General features: G+C 38.6%; 1 protein-coding gene across 1 annotated transcript in view; it reads right to left on the bottom strand.

The window, feature by feature from the left end:
* Nucleotides 1–12438, bottom strand: part of myo10l1 (myosin X, like 1) — a 68711-nt gene extending 56273 nt beyond the window's left edge. The window contains exon 1 of the mRNA XM_079884427.1: nucleotides 11778–12438. Within this exon, the coding sequence (XP_079740553.1) occupies nucleotides 11778–11798 (21 nt within the window). The 5' untranslated portion in view covers nucleotides 11799–12438. The remainder of the gene's footprint in view (nucleotides 1–11777) is intronic.
* Nucleotides 12439–16808: the final 4370 nt, after the last annotated feature.

Genomic DNA, 16808 nt, shown 5'->3' with positions numbered 1-16808 from the left:
TATAAACTAGAATCACTGGCTTCCATTTGAGAGTCTGGTTCAGCCCGAAGACTGAACTCTGACCAGACACACAACGTATTGACGAACGTAGAAGCGCAGAGGATAGAGCAAAACAAAACTTAGTCTATAGGTCTAAAACAAGAATTTTTAAAGAGTAATGTCGGAGGAGCTTGAGTTTGTTGCCCAGCCCTATTTGTTTAAACCGCGAGAGGCATCTACTCTCACCTAAGCTTACGCTACACCTATATATACGTCATACAGCGGAAATTGACTCTCTCGTGAATGTGCGATTCAGTATAATTATATATAAGTTATAAGTTATAATTATATATTTTTCTAACAAAAACGCATCACGTTGCTTTAGAAGGCCTTTATTAAGCCCCTGGAGCCGTATGGATTACTTTTATGATGGATGGATGCACTTTTTTGGGTTTCAAAATCTCTGTTACTATTCATTCCCATTATAAAGCTTGGAACAGCCAGGATATTTTTTATTATATCTCCGATTGTGTTCGACTGAAAGAAGAAAGTCATATACACTTTAAATTATGGGATAATTTTAATTTTTGGGTGAACTTACCCTTTAATTTCTCATAAATTGTCATTATGTATACTTATTATGCATTGAACCTAAATTGATTAGAAACATCCAAAAATTACAGTATTACAGTAATGAGATTATAATGTGAATCACAACTGAGAATAAATGTAATTCAAAAAAAAAGTAACACATCTAGATGCATTACAGTTATGAGAATCTAGGGAATAATGTGCTTATAATTCATGAAAAAATGTGACGTGGACAAATTGTGAGATTCATCCTTAAAAGCATAGCAATGTCTCATAATAAGTGTTCTAAAAAAGTGTTGGGTTAACATGGTACACCCGTGAAGTCATCCATTTTGGCTCTAATCTCAGCAGGGTGAAATCACAGGGGAAACAATGCTAAATCAGGAAAGCCAAAGCTGCAATTGTAATGGCAAAGGGATTTAATTACATCGCAGGCCTAGCTGTTTGCGTTCTGATAATTATAGGCCTATACAGCCAGCATGAAAGAAAACACACAAGCTGGGAATCTACCAAAAGGCTACACGCAGGCTTGTGCAATTTTTTACAGAACAAATCATTTCCCATAAAATGTCCCTAGGAAGATTCAGACAGACGACCCTGGCCTCTATAAGCATTATAAAGGTACTATAATCACTATAATAACCCACTGTGTTACTATAATCCCACCAAGCTGCCACCTCTCCATCTGAGGGTTTAGCACAAGCACACGGCTGCCATAGCAACAGAGGGGCAGGGTCCTGGCAGCAGGTGTTGGGTGTGAACTAGGGCAACAGTGGAGTGGACAGGGCAGTAGGTTATATATGAAAATTGAAATATTGCATTTGGAATTTGGACTGATTTAAGGCACAGATGGATAATGACTAACACGGGACTGATTATTGAATGCCTGTGCAGAGGATCAAGAAAAAAAATATTCTAGTTCAGGTTGCAGGGAAAAGTCACATGCAGCATGGGTATATTTTTAGCCTGCATGTTTGTGTCTGTACTGTCGACGTAAACCACCTAACCTCATTTCTGACGGGTACTTCTCCCTCTCCCATACACACTTATTCTTCTGCATGTGCTAAAGCCTTCCTCTCACCTTACTCAGCTCATCTTCCTGAACATACAGAAAGTTCTGTTCATATACTGTACAGTACTGTTTAAAGGTTTGGGGTTGTTTTATAAACAGTTTTTTGTGTTTCTGAACGAAGTCTCTTATGTTCACAAAGGCTGCACGCACAATTTCTAGTAAAAAAAAAAAACAGCATTACTGTGAAATATTACAATTTAAAATAACTTTATTCCATTTTAATATATTTTAAAATGTAATTTATTTCTTGTAATGGCAAAGCTGATTTTTGATTTTTCATTACTCCAGTCTTCAGTGTCAAATGATCATTCAGAAATCATTGCAATATGCTGATATGGTGCTCAAGTAACATTTCATATTATCAATGTTGGGAAAGTTGTGCTACTTAATTTTTTTTTTGTGGAATCCATGATAAATTGGTACATGCATAAAATACTTATAATAGTAAGTTCAAAAGAATATCACTTATCTGAAACAGAAATCTTGAGTTATTTTATAAGTGTTATAAATATCATAAATGTTTTTATTGCCAATGTCTTTGAAAAAACAAAACACAAACTTTTGAACAGTAGTGTATATCTATACACAATCACATTACACAGTATTACAAAACTAACTTTAAATAGTTACAATATTAGCCACATGATATTATTATGTGGAAAAACCTCTTATAACAGCAACTCTGTCAGTATAATTAGCACCTGCCAACTAGCCTCAACTTCAAACGGCATGGTCACATCAGGTCAGACTGTCTCTTTCTGTTTCAGTTCTTGAGCAGACTGACCTGTATTGTGGACCAGCAGCTGGTTGCAACAAACCACTTTATAGATGCATACCTTTTAGATGTTTTCTCAATTTAAAATAATTGCTTAGCCACCAAAAATTTAAAATTCTGTCATCATTTACTCCATAGATATTTAAACCATCATCATCTTCTTCCGCTTATCTGGGGCCGGGTCGCAAGGGGCAGCAGTCTAAGCAGAGACGCCCAGACTTCCCTCTCCCTAGACACTTCCTCCAGCTCTTTCAGGGGAATACAGTGGCGTTCCCAGGCCAGCCGGGAGACATAATCCCCCCAGCGTGTCCTAGGTCTTTTCTCCAGGGTCTCCTCCCGGTGGGACGCGCCCGGAACACCTCCCCGGAAGGCGTCCAGGAGGCATCCGGAACAGATGCCCAAACCACCTCAGCTGCTCTACTCTGAGCTCCTCCCGAGAGACCGAGCTCCTCACCCTATCTCTAAGGGAGCGCTCAGCCACCCTGCGGACAAAGCTCATTTCGGCCACCTATAACCGGGATCTTGTCCTTGATCCACAGCTCATGACCATAGATGAGACTAGGAACGAAGATGGACTGGTAAATCAAGAGCTTCGCCTTGCAACTCAGCTCCTTCTTCACCACGACAAACCGGTACATCGACCGCATTACTGCAGAAGCTGCACCAATACATCTGTCAATCTCCCTGGCCATCCTTCCCTCACTCGTGAACAAGACCCCAAGATACTTGAACTTCTCCACTTGAGGCAGGAACTCTCCACCAACCTGAAGCGAGCAAGCCACCCTTTTCCGACTGAGAACCATGGCCTCGGACTTGGAGGTGTTGATTCTCATCACAGCCGCTTCACATTCAGTTGCAAACCGTCTCAGTGCACGCCGAAGGTCCTGGTCTGATGAGGCCAACATGACAACATCATCCTCAAAAAGCAGAGATGAAATCGTGTGGTCCCCAAACTGCCCAACATGCACCGGGAACAAGTCTGACTTACTGCCGGCAATGCGAACCAAGCTCCTGCTCTGGTCGTACAGGGACCGGACAGCCCTTAACAGAGGGCCCTGGACCCCATACTCCCAGAGAACCCTCCACAGGACGCCGCGAGAGACACAGTCGAATGCCTTCTCCAAATCCACAAAGCACAAGTGAATTGGTTGGGCAAACTCCAATGAACCCTCCAGCACCCTGGAGAGGGTATAGAGCTGGTCCAGTGTTCCACGACCAGGATGAAAACCACACTGTTCCTCCTGAATCCGGGGTTCGACTATCAGGCAAATTCTCCTCTCCAGTACCCTGGAATAGACTTTCCGGGGGAGGCTGAGAAGTGTGATTCCCCTGTAGTTGGAACATACCCTCCGGGCCCCTTTCTTGAAAAGAGGGAACACCACCCCGGTCTGCCAGTCCAGAGGTACTGTCCCCAACCGCCACGCGATGCTGCAGAGGCGTGTCATCCAAGACAGCCCCACAACATCCAGATACTTGAGGTACTCAGGGCAGATCTCATCCACCCCTGGTGCCTTGCCACCGAGGAGCTTCTTAACTACCTCTGTGACTTCAGCTTGGGTGATGGACGAGTCCCCCTCTGAGCCCTCTGCTTCCTCAATGGAAGACGTGTCGGTTGGATCAACCGTCCTTCAACCGTCCAAGTCAACAGCTGCCCACCTCCACTGCACACAGTGTTGATAGAGGACTGCTTCCCCCTCCTGAGACGCCGGACGGTTTGCCAGAATCTCTTCGAGGCCGACCGATAGTCATTCTCCATGGCCTCACCGAACTCCTCCCAGGCCAGATTTTTTGCCTCCACAACCACCCGGGCTGCAGTCCGAGTACCGGCAGGCCAAGCGGATATTTAAACCTAGATTCCAAATTCAGCTGCTCCACACATCGACGCGTCCACCATTTTGGAATGGTCAACATTTATTTAGATATTCATTAGATATTTCATTAGATATTCACAAATTTGTATAACTACGGTTGCAGACTCACAATCAACTTGCTCTCCAATGTTCTGGGTTCACGGCCTATATAAACAGCAGCTAATGAGGCATCTATGTGTATAAATATCTATGATTTACCACGCATCACCCTCATGTCATTCCAAGCCTGTATGACTTTCTACCTTCGGTGGAACATATGTTTTTTTTTAAGAATGTTGATAACAGTTTCGGTTCCCAATAACTTCCACTGTATGGACATAAAATACAATGGAAGTCAATAAGAACCAAAATTATTTGGTTACCAGCATTTTATCTTCTTTTGTGTTACGCATACATGTTTGGAATAACATGGCGGTGAGTAAATGATGACAGAATTTAAATTTTTGGATGTACTATCTATTCTATCAAATCTAAACTGATTGATTTTTTATTTAGTCAATAAGTCAATTATTTACAAAAAGTAACTATATTATCGCCCAGTTCTTTATATAAAGTTGGATATATAAGTGTGTCCAACTTCATCCACATTCACACAGTACACTCAAAGCGATACTATAGCAAATTTCAACTGCTTGATTGCTTGTATCATGATTCATCATGATTGTCTGTAAAGCTGATTTGAAACAATGTGTTTTTTTACTTATCTTGCAGTCAGACATTTCTAATCTAAGAAAATAAGTCTGTCCCTTATTTTCCACGGCTAAAGGGCCTCTGGTTCTAAAATGTGCCCGGGTTAAAACCCTGTAATGATCAGAGGCTGAGATTAAATGGTGGGATTGAGGCACCCTGGTTTCTCTCTGCATGGGGTTTAGATCATATTCTGACAACCTCAAAGACAATAACTTGAGTAAAAGAAAAGTCTATCACTCCAGACGAGTGAGACTTTATAGGAGACCATTCTAATTATACACAAGGGACCAGAACAATGACTAGACCATATAATGATGCCATGAATGTACAGAGATAGAGGGAGGAAAAGGAGGAATGGAGACATAGGAAAGGGGCACACGTGCATCAGCTGTGGTAGAAAGAGATTTGCACTTTTCCCTGGAGCGGTCTGTCAGATCTGCTCTTCACAGGCAGGCGGAGGCGGCTGATCTGGGTCAGGAGAGAGAACTTTGCTCAGTGCTTCTCTCTGCTGGTCTCTCTAACTGAGAACACAAGTGTGCACACATGCAGTAGACCTCAGTTTTTCATGTCTCTGTGTCCATCCTGATTTTGAGGCCCTTCATAGTCACTGCATATCCTGTAATACGGTTATGTGGGTGAACTGGAACTAAATATGGCTACAATATATTAAGGGAGGGATAATGTAGTCAGACAATCACTATCGCAAAATAAATCCTGACAGGGTGTATCAGGAGACATTATCCTGCTTATTATGGCTACCTACACTGACAAAATATATATTTTGTTTTGGACCAAATTCTTCTTATTTTTATTTATTACATTAAATTGTGATTTTATATTAATACAAATATATATATTTTCCCAAAGACAAAGCTTTGCATTTAAACAAAGTAAAAAGATTATTTATTTCCTTCATATATTTTCTTATACACAAGCCAAAATGTTACTTAATGTATGTCAATGCAATTTTTTTCCAATTTAATTTTACCAAACAAAAGCTAAATTAGTTATAATATGAAAATAGAACATTCACTCAAGATAAAACTAAAAACATTTAGTTAGTAATTGTTTAATTTTAATTAGTTTACTTAGTATACATAAACACAGGAATATTCATGAAACAAAGTCTTTTTATAATGTGCATTCTGTTATGTACAAAAAAAAAGAGAATCATTTTACATTTAATGTTTTCTATGGGGAGTATTATTTGCTTTTAGCCAAACTGAACAAATCAGGATTAAACCAGGAATCACGATTTTCAGTTGGACCAATGTGATGATGCATTTTAAATAAATTATGCAGTTGTTTTAATTTTTAAGATTTGAGTTGAAATTATTTGTGATATACGAGAGACTCCCAGATAAGATTCCCAGAAAATCCCAGATAAGATACAGTGTCCTCCACTAATATTTGCACTCTTTGTAAATATGAACAAAGGCTGCTATGAAAATAAATCTTCATTGTTTACCCTTTTGATCTTTCATTCATAAAAAAAATCACAAAATTCTAACCTTTTTATTGAAGTAAAACAATTGAAAGTGGGAGGAAACTCATATTGTGAGTAAAAAGAATATCTCTGAAGTATATTCCCATTCATATTTAAAAAAAAAATAAAAAAAATAAATCTCAGCACATCAGGGTGACTATAGGAACATGAAATTGTCCAGCCATGACTTCCTGTTCCACAGGAGTTTAAATATGAGGAAACACAAAAGGCCAAATTCCCTTAATCATTCATGACAATGAGTAAAACCAAGGGGGTGAACTGAAGAGAAGCACCACCAACATGGATCTGGGAATCTGAAGGATGGATCTGGAGAGATTCTGTATGGAGGAATGGTCTTTGATCTCTTGTCAGGTGTTCTCCAAACTCATCAGGCATTATAGGAGAAGAATCATAGATGTTATATTGGGAAAAGGACGTTGCAATAATTGGGTGCCAATAATTGTGGCCAACGTGAACAAGAGAAAAACATTTATTTCATAATGTTTCAATATTTTACTTCAATGAAAGGTTAGAATTTTGTGAATTTTTTAAATGAAAGATCTATAGTATAAACAATGCAGATTTATTTTAATAGCCACCTTTGCTCATATTTACCAAGGCTGCCAATATTAGTGGAGGGCTCTGTAGATATTGTGGAGAGATTCTGAAGTATGCATTAAATGGACACTTTTTACTTTAATATATATTTTTACTGGAAAATAATGGGCAGCTCCTCACAAGAATCCATGAAAAAATGTCTTTTCTAATCTGAAACTGAGACTAACTGACACACACACACACACACACACACACACACACACACACACACACACACACACACACACACACACACACACACACACACACACACACACACACACACACACACACAATGTAGCTCTGATGCACAATCATACCACATTTAGGCTTTTCAACAGCAACCAAATAAGTGCAAGGGGAAAAAAATAAAAAGAAGACAGAAGATGATGAAGTGAAATGGAAATTGATGGTATCTTTTCCAAAGCCCAACAGTATGTGATAACAAACCAGTGCATATAGAGCCCCCTACTTCAAACAACCTGTGAAATGAGTGCATTGCAGCAATGGATGAATCAAAAGAGAAGAGAGACAGCAGTAAAATAATGTTGTGTTAAGAGAGAATGATATGAGAGAGGGAAAGAGAGAGAGATTCACACTGGAACGAATCAAGGCCCTCGCTCTCAAATGAAGCTGCTAAGGAAATATAGGTCACACATCTCCAGTGGCTGATTCCCTCAGAACCAGCGACACAGAGAGCGAGATAGGACACCCAATTCATGTCATCATGAAACATGAATTCTGCTCTGACCTGGAAGAACACACACACACACATACAGTCTCTGTAATGCATGTAATAGGGGATGATACAGATTTATCATATGACACATCAAATGATCTTTATTTTCTGCTCTGTATCAAACATCTGCTGAAGCTCCTGCCACCTGTCAACAAATCACATTCGTTTCGCATAAAATTTCTCACGATTTATCTAACCAACAACTTCATATATGGAAACACCAATATTACAATTGTGCCTGATATACTGAAAATAACCATAAAGATAACCAACAAATGGCCAATATAAAAATAATTATCAAACCAAAAAAAAATAAAGACGAAAAAGCTACAAGTTAGTTTAGGCATGATAACATTATAATATACTAAATGAAAACTACAAAAAGACAATCCACCATCATGTGAGGATGATATCCTGAATATTTGTCGCCATTAAAGACCAAGGTGAACTTTCAACTGAAACCTCACAAGAATCCATAAGAAAACTGAATATGAATTTTGAGATCATGTAACTGATATTAAAACAACTAGATTAGTAGGTGTTGGGCGATGTTAATCTAAATGCAAACATAGGTAAAATTAGATGCGATAAATGTCCAAATAAAAGCAATAAAGGATCAATAAAATTTGGCACCAATACATCATGAGTTCCTATTTTTTATATTAAATTTCCTACACCATAATTCTATAAAAATAGCCAAAAGCCATAAAAATTTAAATGACATGCCAACATCCATTCCATTCAGAAGTTCAGAAATAGTCAGTGCTTGCTCTATTAGCTTTGTTCTTTTATTTCTCCATTTTCCCCCTCAATCCTTCAGCACTCTTTTCTCTGACTTCCTGTCCTTTTCTGCTTTACCCCCCAGCCCATGTTTATAAATAGGTCTCTGTGTCTGGTGAGAAACAGTTTGAGTTGGCACTCTCCACTAACCACTGCTGATGTTGCTTCAGATTGTGGACAAGTCAATGTGGCACAATTGTGTCTGCAAGTATTAGTTTTTGGCTAAGTAATGCTAAGTGCAGAGACTCAACAATTATATAAAGGAATTAAATTAAAGCCAGAATTTGACCTGAAAAAGAAAAGACCGGGACAATTCCCACAGCTCAGGTGATTTCGTGTGCACAAAAATGTTCATAAATTACTACAAAACCAAATTTAATGCAAACCCAAAGTTTTACAAACATACACTCTCAACTGGACACTTTTTTCAGTGCTGAGTGTTGTCAAAAAAAAAAAAAAAATTCTCTAATAGATTTTTCCATCCATGATTTTAGGATTTAGACCTACTCTCACACAGTGTTTACATTTCATCAAGGTCAAGAATAAGTGAGGAACTCTGGTACTCTTGACATCAAAGGTCAAGGTTGGGTTTGCCATATTGTTGTGACCACAGGATGCCAGATTGGGAGAAATTCAGTCGCAGTTGATTTGGCTGTTACACCCAATACCATTATGGAATGGTATTCTTCGGATAAAAAAGTCTTCCAATAAAATATGCTTTACTAAATATGCTTTATTATTAAAAAAAAGAAAAAAAGATTAACCTTAAAGAGACAGAGTTTGAGGATATTGTAGTTTGAACTGAGATTTTAAAAATCATGTGCACAAAAATAAAACCTCCTCTAAAGATGTAGGCCTTCACATCTTCACATCCAGGTCTCATCTATTATATAGTCAGTATACTAAAACTTTAATCTCTGGTCTACATTAGAAAATTGCTATAAAGGAAGCAAGTCCACTAAATATATACACTCAAAATAAATATGTTTTGATGCTGTTCACTTTGTTTAAACCATTCATTTATATATATATATATATATATATATATATATATATATATATATATATATATATATATATATAAACTGTATACATACATATACAGTATATGCTCTGTATGATTCCAAAATGGCATTCCAGGCACTAGGACCATGGGGTGACCCAGTAAAATAAAGCATGCCTCCTTTCTAATGTTGCTGTGGGGACTGGAGGTGTGGAGTGTTGAGTCACCAAAATGATAACCTGAACTGTCACCACAGAGCAGACAGCAGAAAAAGGTAGAAAGAAAGAGGGAAAATAAAAAAGAGAAAGAGAGCAGTATGTGCGTCTGTGTTGTGCTTTAAAGGGTCACTGAGCTTTCAGTAGCCTATCTTAAAAAACACCCCTGGGCTCCTGACACATTAGGATGTTGGGCAGAGATAAGGATATTAGTGGGTGGGTCAGGCGTGTATTTTGGGGGGCTTAGATGCTTCACTGCATCTTACATGTATTACATAATTTAAAATATCAGTTTACGCACAACTCCCTTGGGGGAGAAGTTTAACCTCTGACCCCTACATTAACACTGGCTAAGGCTATTACTTTTTTTTTGTGACTTATTATTTTGGACATGGATGCAAGCCATTTTTAGGGACCAGAAAATCAAAAGACAAGTTGCTGTTGACTTGGCCCAGTAAACAACCACCTTTCAATGCACTTGAGACCAACCACACAAAAACACACTAAAAACCACTCAAAACACTGTAGAAACCCCATTGGAAACACCTGCCAACCACCTGCAACTCCCATCTTGGCAGCCATTTTTGCATGGGCAAAAACCATCTATCTAGTTGTACTCATGCTAGCTGATGTATCACAAGCATCGCATTTATCTGAACCACTTGGAAAGACCAGCAATTAGAACCTATACAGAGACAAGTTTCACCATAAATGCCCCATAAATTAAATTAATAGCCTTTCCAGATAGTGATCTGTGAAGGATCCAAAGATCAATTTCTCCTGCTCTGTTCCATAGACAGGGAAGTTTCCTATATCGGCCATCATATAGCCTATTTTTTGCAGTTTCTTATAGCATATCAAAAAACATGGATTCCAACTCTCTCAGGTAAGTACAATATCCAGTGTTTGCATCATAAATTAATGTCATTTACTCACTAAGCCTTGTGTGCTGTCCACTCTGACACAGATTAAATGCTGACTGCTTAAAACCATTTGAAACATAGCATGTGTTTAAGAGGATAAATGGCTTAATGGGGATGCTGTAATTCAGTATTTGATCAAATGAAGGTGTTTTTATGATGTGCAAAGAGTGTGTGCATTTAAAAGACAGAGAGAAGGAGCAATGACAAAATCATCCAATCAAGTTATATTTGGGCATCCCAATCTAACTGTACTGTAAATGACAAAGATAAGCAAATGGTATAGAGAGATAAGCAGAAATGAAACAAATAGTTTAAAATGATATTGTGAGGCCTGTTCTGCAGAATTCAGATCAGGTAAACAAAACCACCATGCATTCACTCAGAGTGGCATGTTCATTATAATTTATGAGCCCTTGTATATATGTTCCTGAACAATTCCTATCAGGCTCAAGGTGAATGCTCTGAATATGGAATGTGGTAATAATCCCAATTATGTCCGGACAGCCTTCACAACACAGTCACGCGCTGGCTTTGAGAGATTTCATGTCATTGATTTATAACAAATAATGTAGATGCATGAAAATCAACAATTTGGAAAATGTGAGAGGTTTAGAAAACCTTGCATAGCACCCTTGAAGAAGCATCATATCAGATAGAGACCCTGCCTCTGCTTCAATGCGCGAGCCCCTTCCCCCCTCACGCGCGCCACAGCCCAGGCGAGCGCGAGACACCTATGCACGCGACATCACCATAGACTACTGTCAACGTGTGAAATAACGAACTGGTCGCTTTTAATGAAACACTTCAATGACAAACAGTAAAACGCTTGTATGTATGTATATGTAAACGGAATGACACTGTTATAGGAGGAGACGGCATTACATGCAACATCCTGAGGCACAGCCAAGGATAATTATCCACCGGTCTTTACATCATAAGACTACTGAGGACATTATTTCACAAATATAGCACATAATCTATTGTTTTTACATTACACATAAAGCACAACAGATGAAATGACACATTCCCTTCATTAGCCAACAAAAATGAGCCCACCTCTGCAAAGAAGGTCTCCATCTTCCCTCAGAGGATGCAAGAGGATCCAGCTAATCAGTCACAAAACTGCAGAGGATTCGAGAAACGTTTGACAAGATGTATGTCTGTTCTGCAGTTGCTTTCCATTCACGAATGTTTACGAAGAGCAGGGAGCTGCAGTCCTGCGTGAGGTGGCAATTCGAACAACTGCTGGCGCGAGAAACGGCCGTTGGCAAATAACAGCCGGTGGGGAAAAGAAAACGCTCAGGTGTTTCGTTTCTGTAAGTGTCTTTTCTATTTACTCGAAACGCCGGTGTCCAAACACATGCCTCGCTGACTCCGGTGTCCGCACCAGAGCAAATGAGCCAGTGTCCGCTCGCGCATCTCCGGTTGGGCGGCGCACCGCGCGCAAAGACAACCCCCTAAGTGTGCCCTTTTTACCGTGCATACCGGTAGTAAAATGAAGAAAATATGGCTCCGCAGAAATAAATATGACAGAAATTACTGCTATACTCTGAATCAGTAATACAGCATACAGTATAGTGCGTTATTGATGCAATATATGTAGTGAAATCGAAAGCGTTATATGTTAAAATACAGTACAACAGGCTTCAGCGAGATTCCATCATCTGAATGATCAGAAATCCCATGTGTTGGATGTGGTACTGCTCGCGCCTCAGATGGGTTTCCATGGTAGCACTACTGACACATATTTCTGCATGCGCCATGCAGTGGGTGGGGTGGAGCAGATTCACTCATCAATTCACTTTTATAGAAGGTGTTGCGGTGTCTGCAGGGCAGGCTTACCCTGAAAACAAGTTCATATTCGCAACATCTTCAAAATAAATAAAGAGCCAGTTTGGTCACTCTCTGCATGAAAGTTAAATATAAAGCAGATGGTAGATTAAATCTTTAAACTCTTAGGCTATCTCCCACAGCTTGAGAGGCATAAAATATAATCCGGATTCATTAGCTCAAGAAGAAGTGTAATTTTACATTTTCATTGATAAATAATTGTCCAAGATGACAATTGTTAAAAACTAGTCTATGCATGTGCAATGTTTTTAAACGATAAGAGGTTCTTAATAGTTGTACATAAACATGCAAATACATAAAGACACAATCATTATTTTCATTTTTTAAAAAAGTTTTTCAAACATTTTACTATGTAAAAGCATTGTTTTGTTTTTTTACAAACATCGCTTGACTTTCTGAAGTCATTATGACATTTACTTGTGGTTATACCGTTTGACAATCTGAACTAACCATGTCATTAAAATAGCAAATTAAATGATATTTTAGGGGACTGACCTAAACACAGTGAAGAAGGTACAGGGCAATTTTTACAATGACAATTTTTACCTTAAAAAAATGAGTTTTTAACATTTTAATCAAGAACTATATTCTAGTTATTGTATGAAAAACCTTTTTTAGTGAGTTTTTTTGTTTTTATGTTGAGGTCCAAAAACAACAAAAGAAAAAGTAAGACACTTGAGTACAAACCTGTAAATGCTCTCGGCCTTAGAGTAACTTGTGACTCTATAGAGTTGTAAATCTTTGTGATGTTTTCAATTTAGGGAGACAAAGAGCAGGTTTTCCTGAGGACTTACAAGCCATTTGATGGACACTTTTCATTCAGAACCTAATAGCACACTAACTGAAGGAACAGCTCCCCTGGAGCATTGTGGGACTGCATGTCATTCTCACTGTATTTATCGAGCAGAATTATGATGAGAACTGGGTTACCTCTTTTAGGAACTTTTAACATTTGTGTTGTTCAGATCCTTAACTGTCTTAAATGTACAACCTCCATCTTTTTTCTTTTGGTCCAAATCAACATCTTGAGATATTGGAATTCTTTCTTTCTTCTTTTTTTCCCTTTACCCTATTTGAAGACGAGTCATCAGAAAGCTAAAAGATTAATTCATTGCTTCAAGCTAACTGTAACTTCGCCCCCAAAGAACATTAAAAACATTTCAGAAGGTGCCAAAAAGTCTCAGATGATATTCATGACGCACAAGCATGCACTGTAATCCATGCAAGACAAAGTATCAATACATTGTAGCATGTGTGTTTGAGTCAGACACACATTGAAGATTGATGACTGTATCGTCTGACAAACAAATCATTGAATGAACTAAATGCAAGTCATGCTCATTTTACACCCTAAAGCACGCACACACACACCTTTTAGGTTATTTTTCTTTTTTTGTCAAAATGAGTATCAGCTATGCGAGTGGTACCACCTGTTCCATTATGGCTTTTAACCTGCGGTCTTTTGGGAGACAAGGTGAGGAGGATTGGTTACATAATTTTTTGCAACTTTATTTCAGGCCGTTAAATAGCTTTAGTATTGACACCGAGCTTCCTGGCAACAAGAACCAAAATAATATTCATGATCATCTATTTATGCTTGCCAAATCTATCCACTCATGTAATGGCAAGAAGCACGCTCGTCTGTGCTCCATACGGTCAGACTATAGAGCCCAGAAGCGGCTTCCCGTGCCCTGGCCTCTCTATTGTATGCTCATGCCAGTCACTGGAGGCCCTGAAGGTTTTAGGGGCCCCCCAGTAAGAGGTGTAGCCTGCAGCACACCACCCGTATTGCAGTCGCCTCTTTGTCTCCTCCAGCCTTTTATCCCTTGCCTCCCATTGTGGGACGTGAGCTGGGGTCACACCACTGTAGCAGAGCCTCACGTTCAGAGGAAGCTTGTCTCTTTTGTTTCATCTTGCTGAATGGAGCTGCTTTATTTTTAAGTGTTGGGGCAGTTCCACATGGTCCCCCCTTCACTAACATCACTCTCCTACTGTGACAACTCAATTAAACGTGAATGGGCTTCTTAATCATTCACCTGATGCTTTGCTTTCAACAAGCATGTGTTGCATGATGCTCATAAAGTCCCCTGAAACAGTAAAACAATAAAGTGACACACTGGCAGGTTTAAAAGAGGAAGATCCAGTAGGGTTCCAGGTTTGAGCAAGAGACAGAGAAAATGTCTCGGTTACGTATGTAACCCTCGTTCCCTGAAGGAGGGAACGGAGACGTACGTCGAACTGAAAGGGAAACTGAGAGCCATATCCCAAAAGTGTACTTCAGAATCAAATGTCATTTTAATGTGACATCAATCGGACTCACAGGGTGATGTCATTTTAAGTGGATAGGCAGATGAGAAGAATGTGATATACTATGTGACGAGCCCTGCGGTTGGACCATCATAGATTTTCAGCACAACTGGTTTTGTGCAATAAGACCAGATTACATAAAATGGCTGTGCCCCTTTCAAAATGTAATTCTTTTAAATCCCACTTCCATTCAAATTTAGAATTGTAATTGTGTAATTTACAGTTACAATGTACAATGTGAGAATTATTTTTACCATATACTTTCAAGTTTAAAGAAAACAGAATACAGAATTATAATTAAAATTAAACACCATACATAAAACATATACACACACACAACATCATTTCAGAAACATTTGATGATTTTGATAGGCTAATTAATGTTTGAAATGCCACCTTTGCATACATATTAAATAAGAAAGAACATTTCTATATTTTATTTAACTGAAAACATACTTTTTTAATAATAAAAAAATGGAATGCAGAATTCTAATTTGAATTTCTAATTTCCAATACCATATAGCCACAACATATTTTCAGAATTATTTAATTATTTATTGCAAAACACGTTGCATAAATCAATATTGCATGATTGAATAACTTTGAACTGAAATTCATTCCTCTTCTTGTCATTGCAATTCAAATTCGAATTCAAAAGCCTGTGGGCGTGGCCAACTGTATTCAAATTCCAACTCAATTAATTCATTAGTTAAAGGGATACTCCACTTTAAAATGAAAATTCTGTCATCATATACTCACCCTCATGTTTTTTCAAACCTGTATGAATTTCTTTCTTCTGCTGAACAGAAAGGAAGATATTTAGAAGAATATCAGTAACCAGACAGTTTCTGGTCTCATTGACTTCCATAGTAGGAAAAAAATATACTGAAGTCAATGAGACCAGAAACTGTCTGGTTATTCTTATAAATATCCTCCTTTCTGTTCAGCAGAAGAAAGAAATTCATACAGGTTTGAAACAACATGAGGGTGAGTATATGATGACAGAATTTTCATTTTAAAGTGGAGTATCCCTTTAACAGAAACAGCAGGCACCTGAAAAGTTTTCTCCATATTTTTGGGCAAAATAACGAATAGAACAATTGGCTCCTATTGTTATATTGTCTTAATTGTTCTATTCTTTATTTTGCCCAATATGGAGAAACGGATGAGAGACAAAGACAATCGTCATAGCATCTTGGGCACCACTGACAAGTTTTGCAACTATAACAACCATGTTGCCATGCCAATAAAAGAAGTATGTTTTTTGTAATAGGGCTGTGATGCGCTGACGTCAGATGGCACATGGACAGTTTTCAAATATGAGAGGTTGTTGATGAACTAGTGCTGTCTGTATGCACAGTTCTGTTCCATTTAACTGTCCAACTGTCCCCGAGTCATTGCAGGGATGGATTATTAGTTTTAGTTTTGCACCCCCATCGAGTTGAGTCCCCTGGGCTAGAACTTAAACTGTTCCAAATAAATAGTGGCATCTGAATGAGCCACCTGAGCAAATAGTACCAGCATTAAGTTGTGAAGCAGTTAAACAGGCACATTTCAATTCTATTCTTTTTTAAAATACTTTCAGGCTTGATCTTCTTGCTTGAATATGCTTTCTCCTCTCTGCAGTCTGGTGTTTTTACTGCCGAATCAGAAAGTAGTAAAAGCTGGTCGATACTGCTGTTATCACTGGGGTGAGAAACAAACAGATCACTGTCAATCAAAGGCACTAGCCAATAGCCATCACCATAAATCCCCCTGATTCAGTGAACCAACAGAGGCCTTAGCGTAATGAGATTTTCCTTTTGTCTAAAGCGTAAAAACAGATTAAAATCTCACAGTGCTTCTAGCAATATGGTATATCTCCCCCAGTTTTGATCAGGTTTGTTTATATGCACGGAATTATGTAACTTAGTTGATGTTTAGTTACCT

This window comes from Squalius cephalus (assembly GCF_949319135.1).
Source record: "Squalius cephalus genome assembly, chromosome: 10".
NCBI classification, from domain to species: Eukaryota; Metazoa; Chordata; class Actinopteri; order Cypriniformes; family Leuciscidae; genus Squalius; species Squalius cephalus.
The sequence above is the reverse complement of the archived record's forward strand: the minus strand, read 5'-3'. Positions and strand labels throughout refer to the sequence as shown.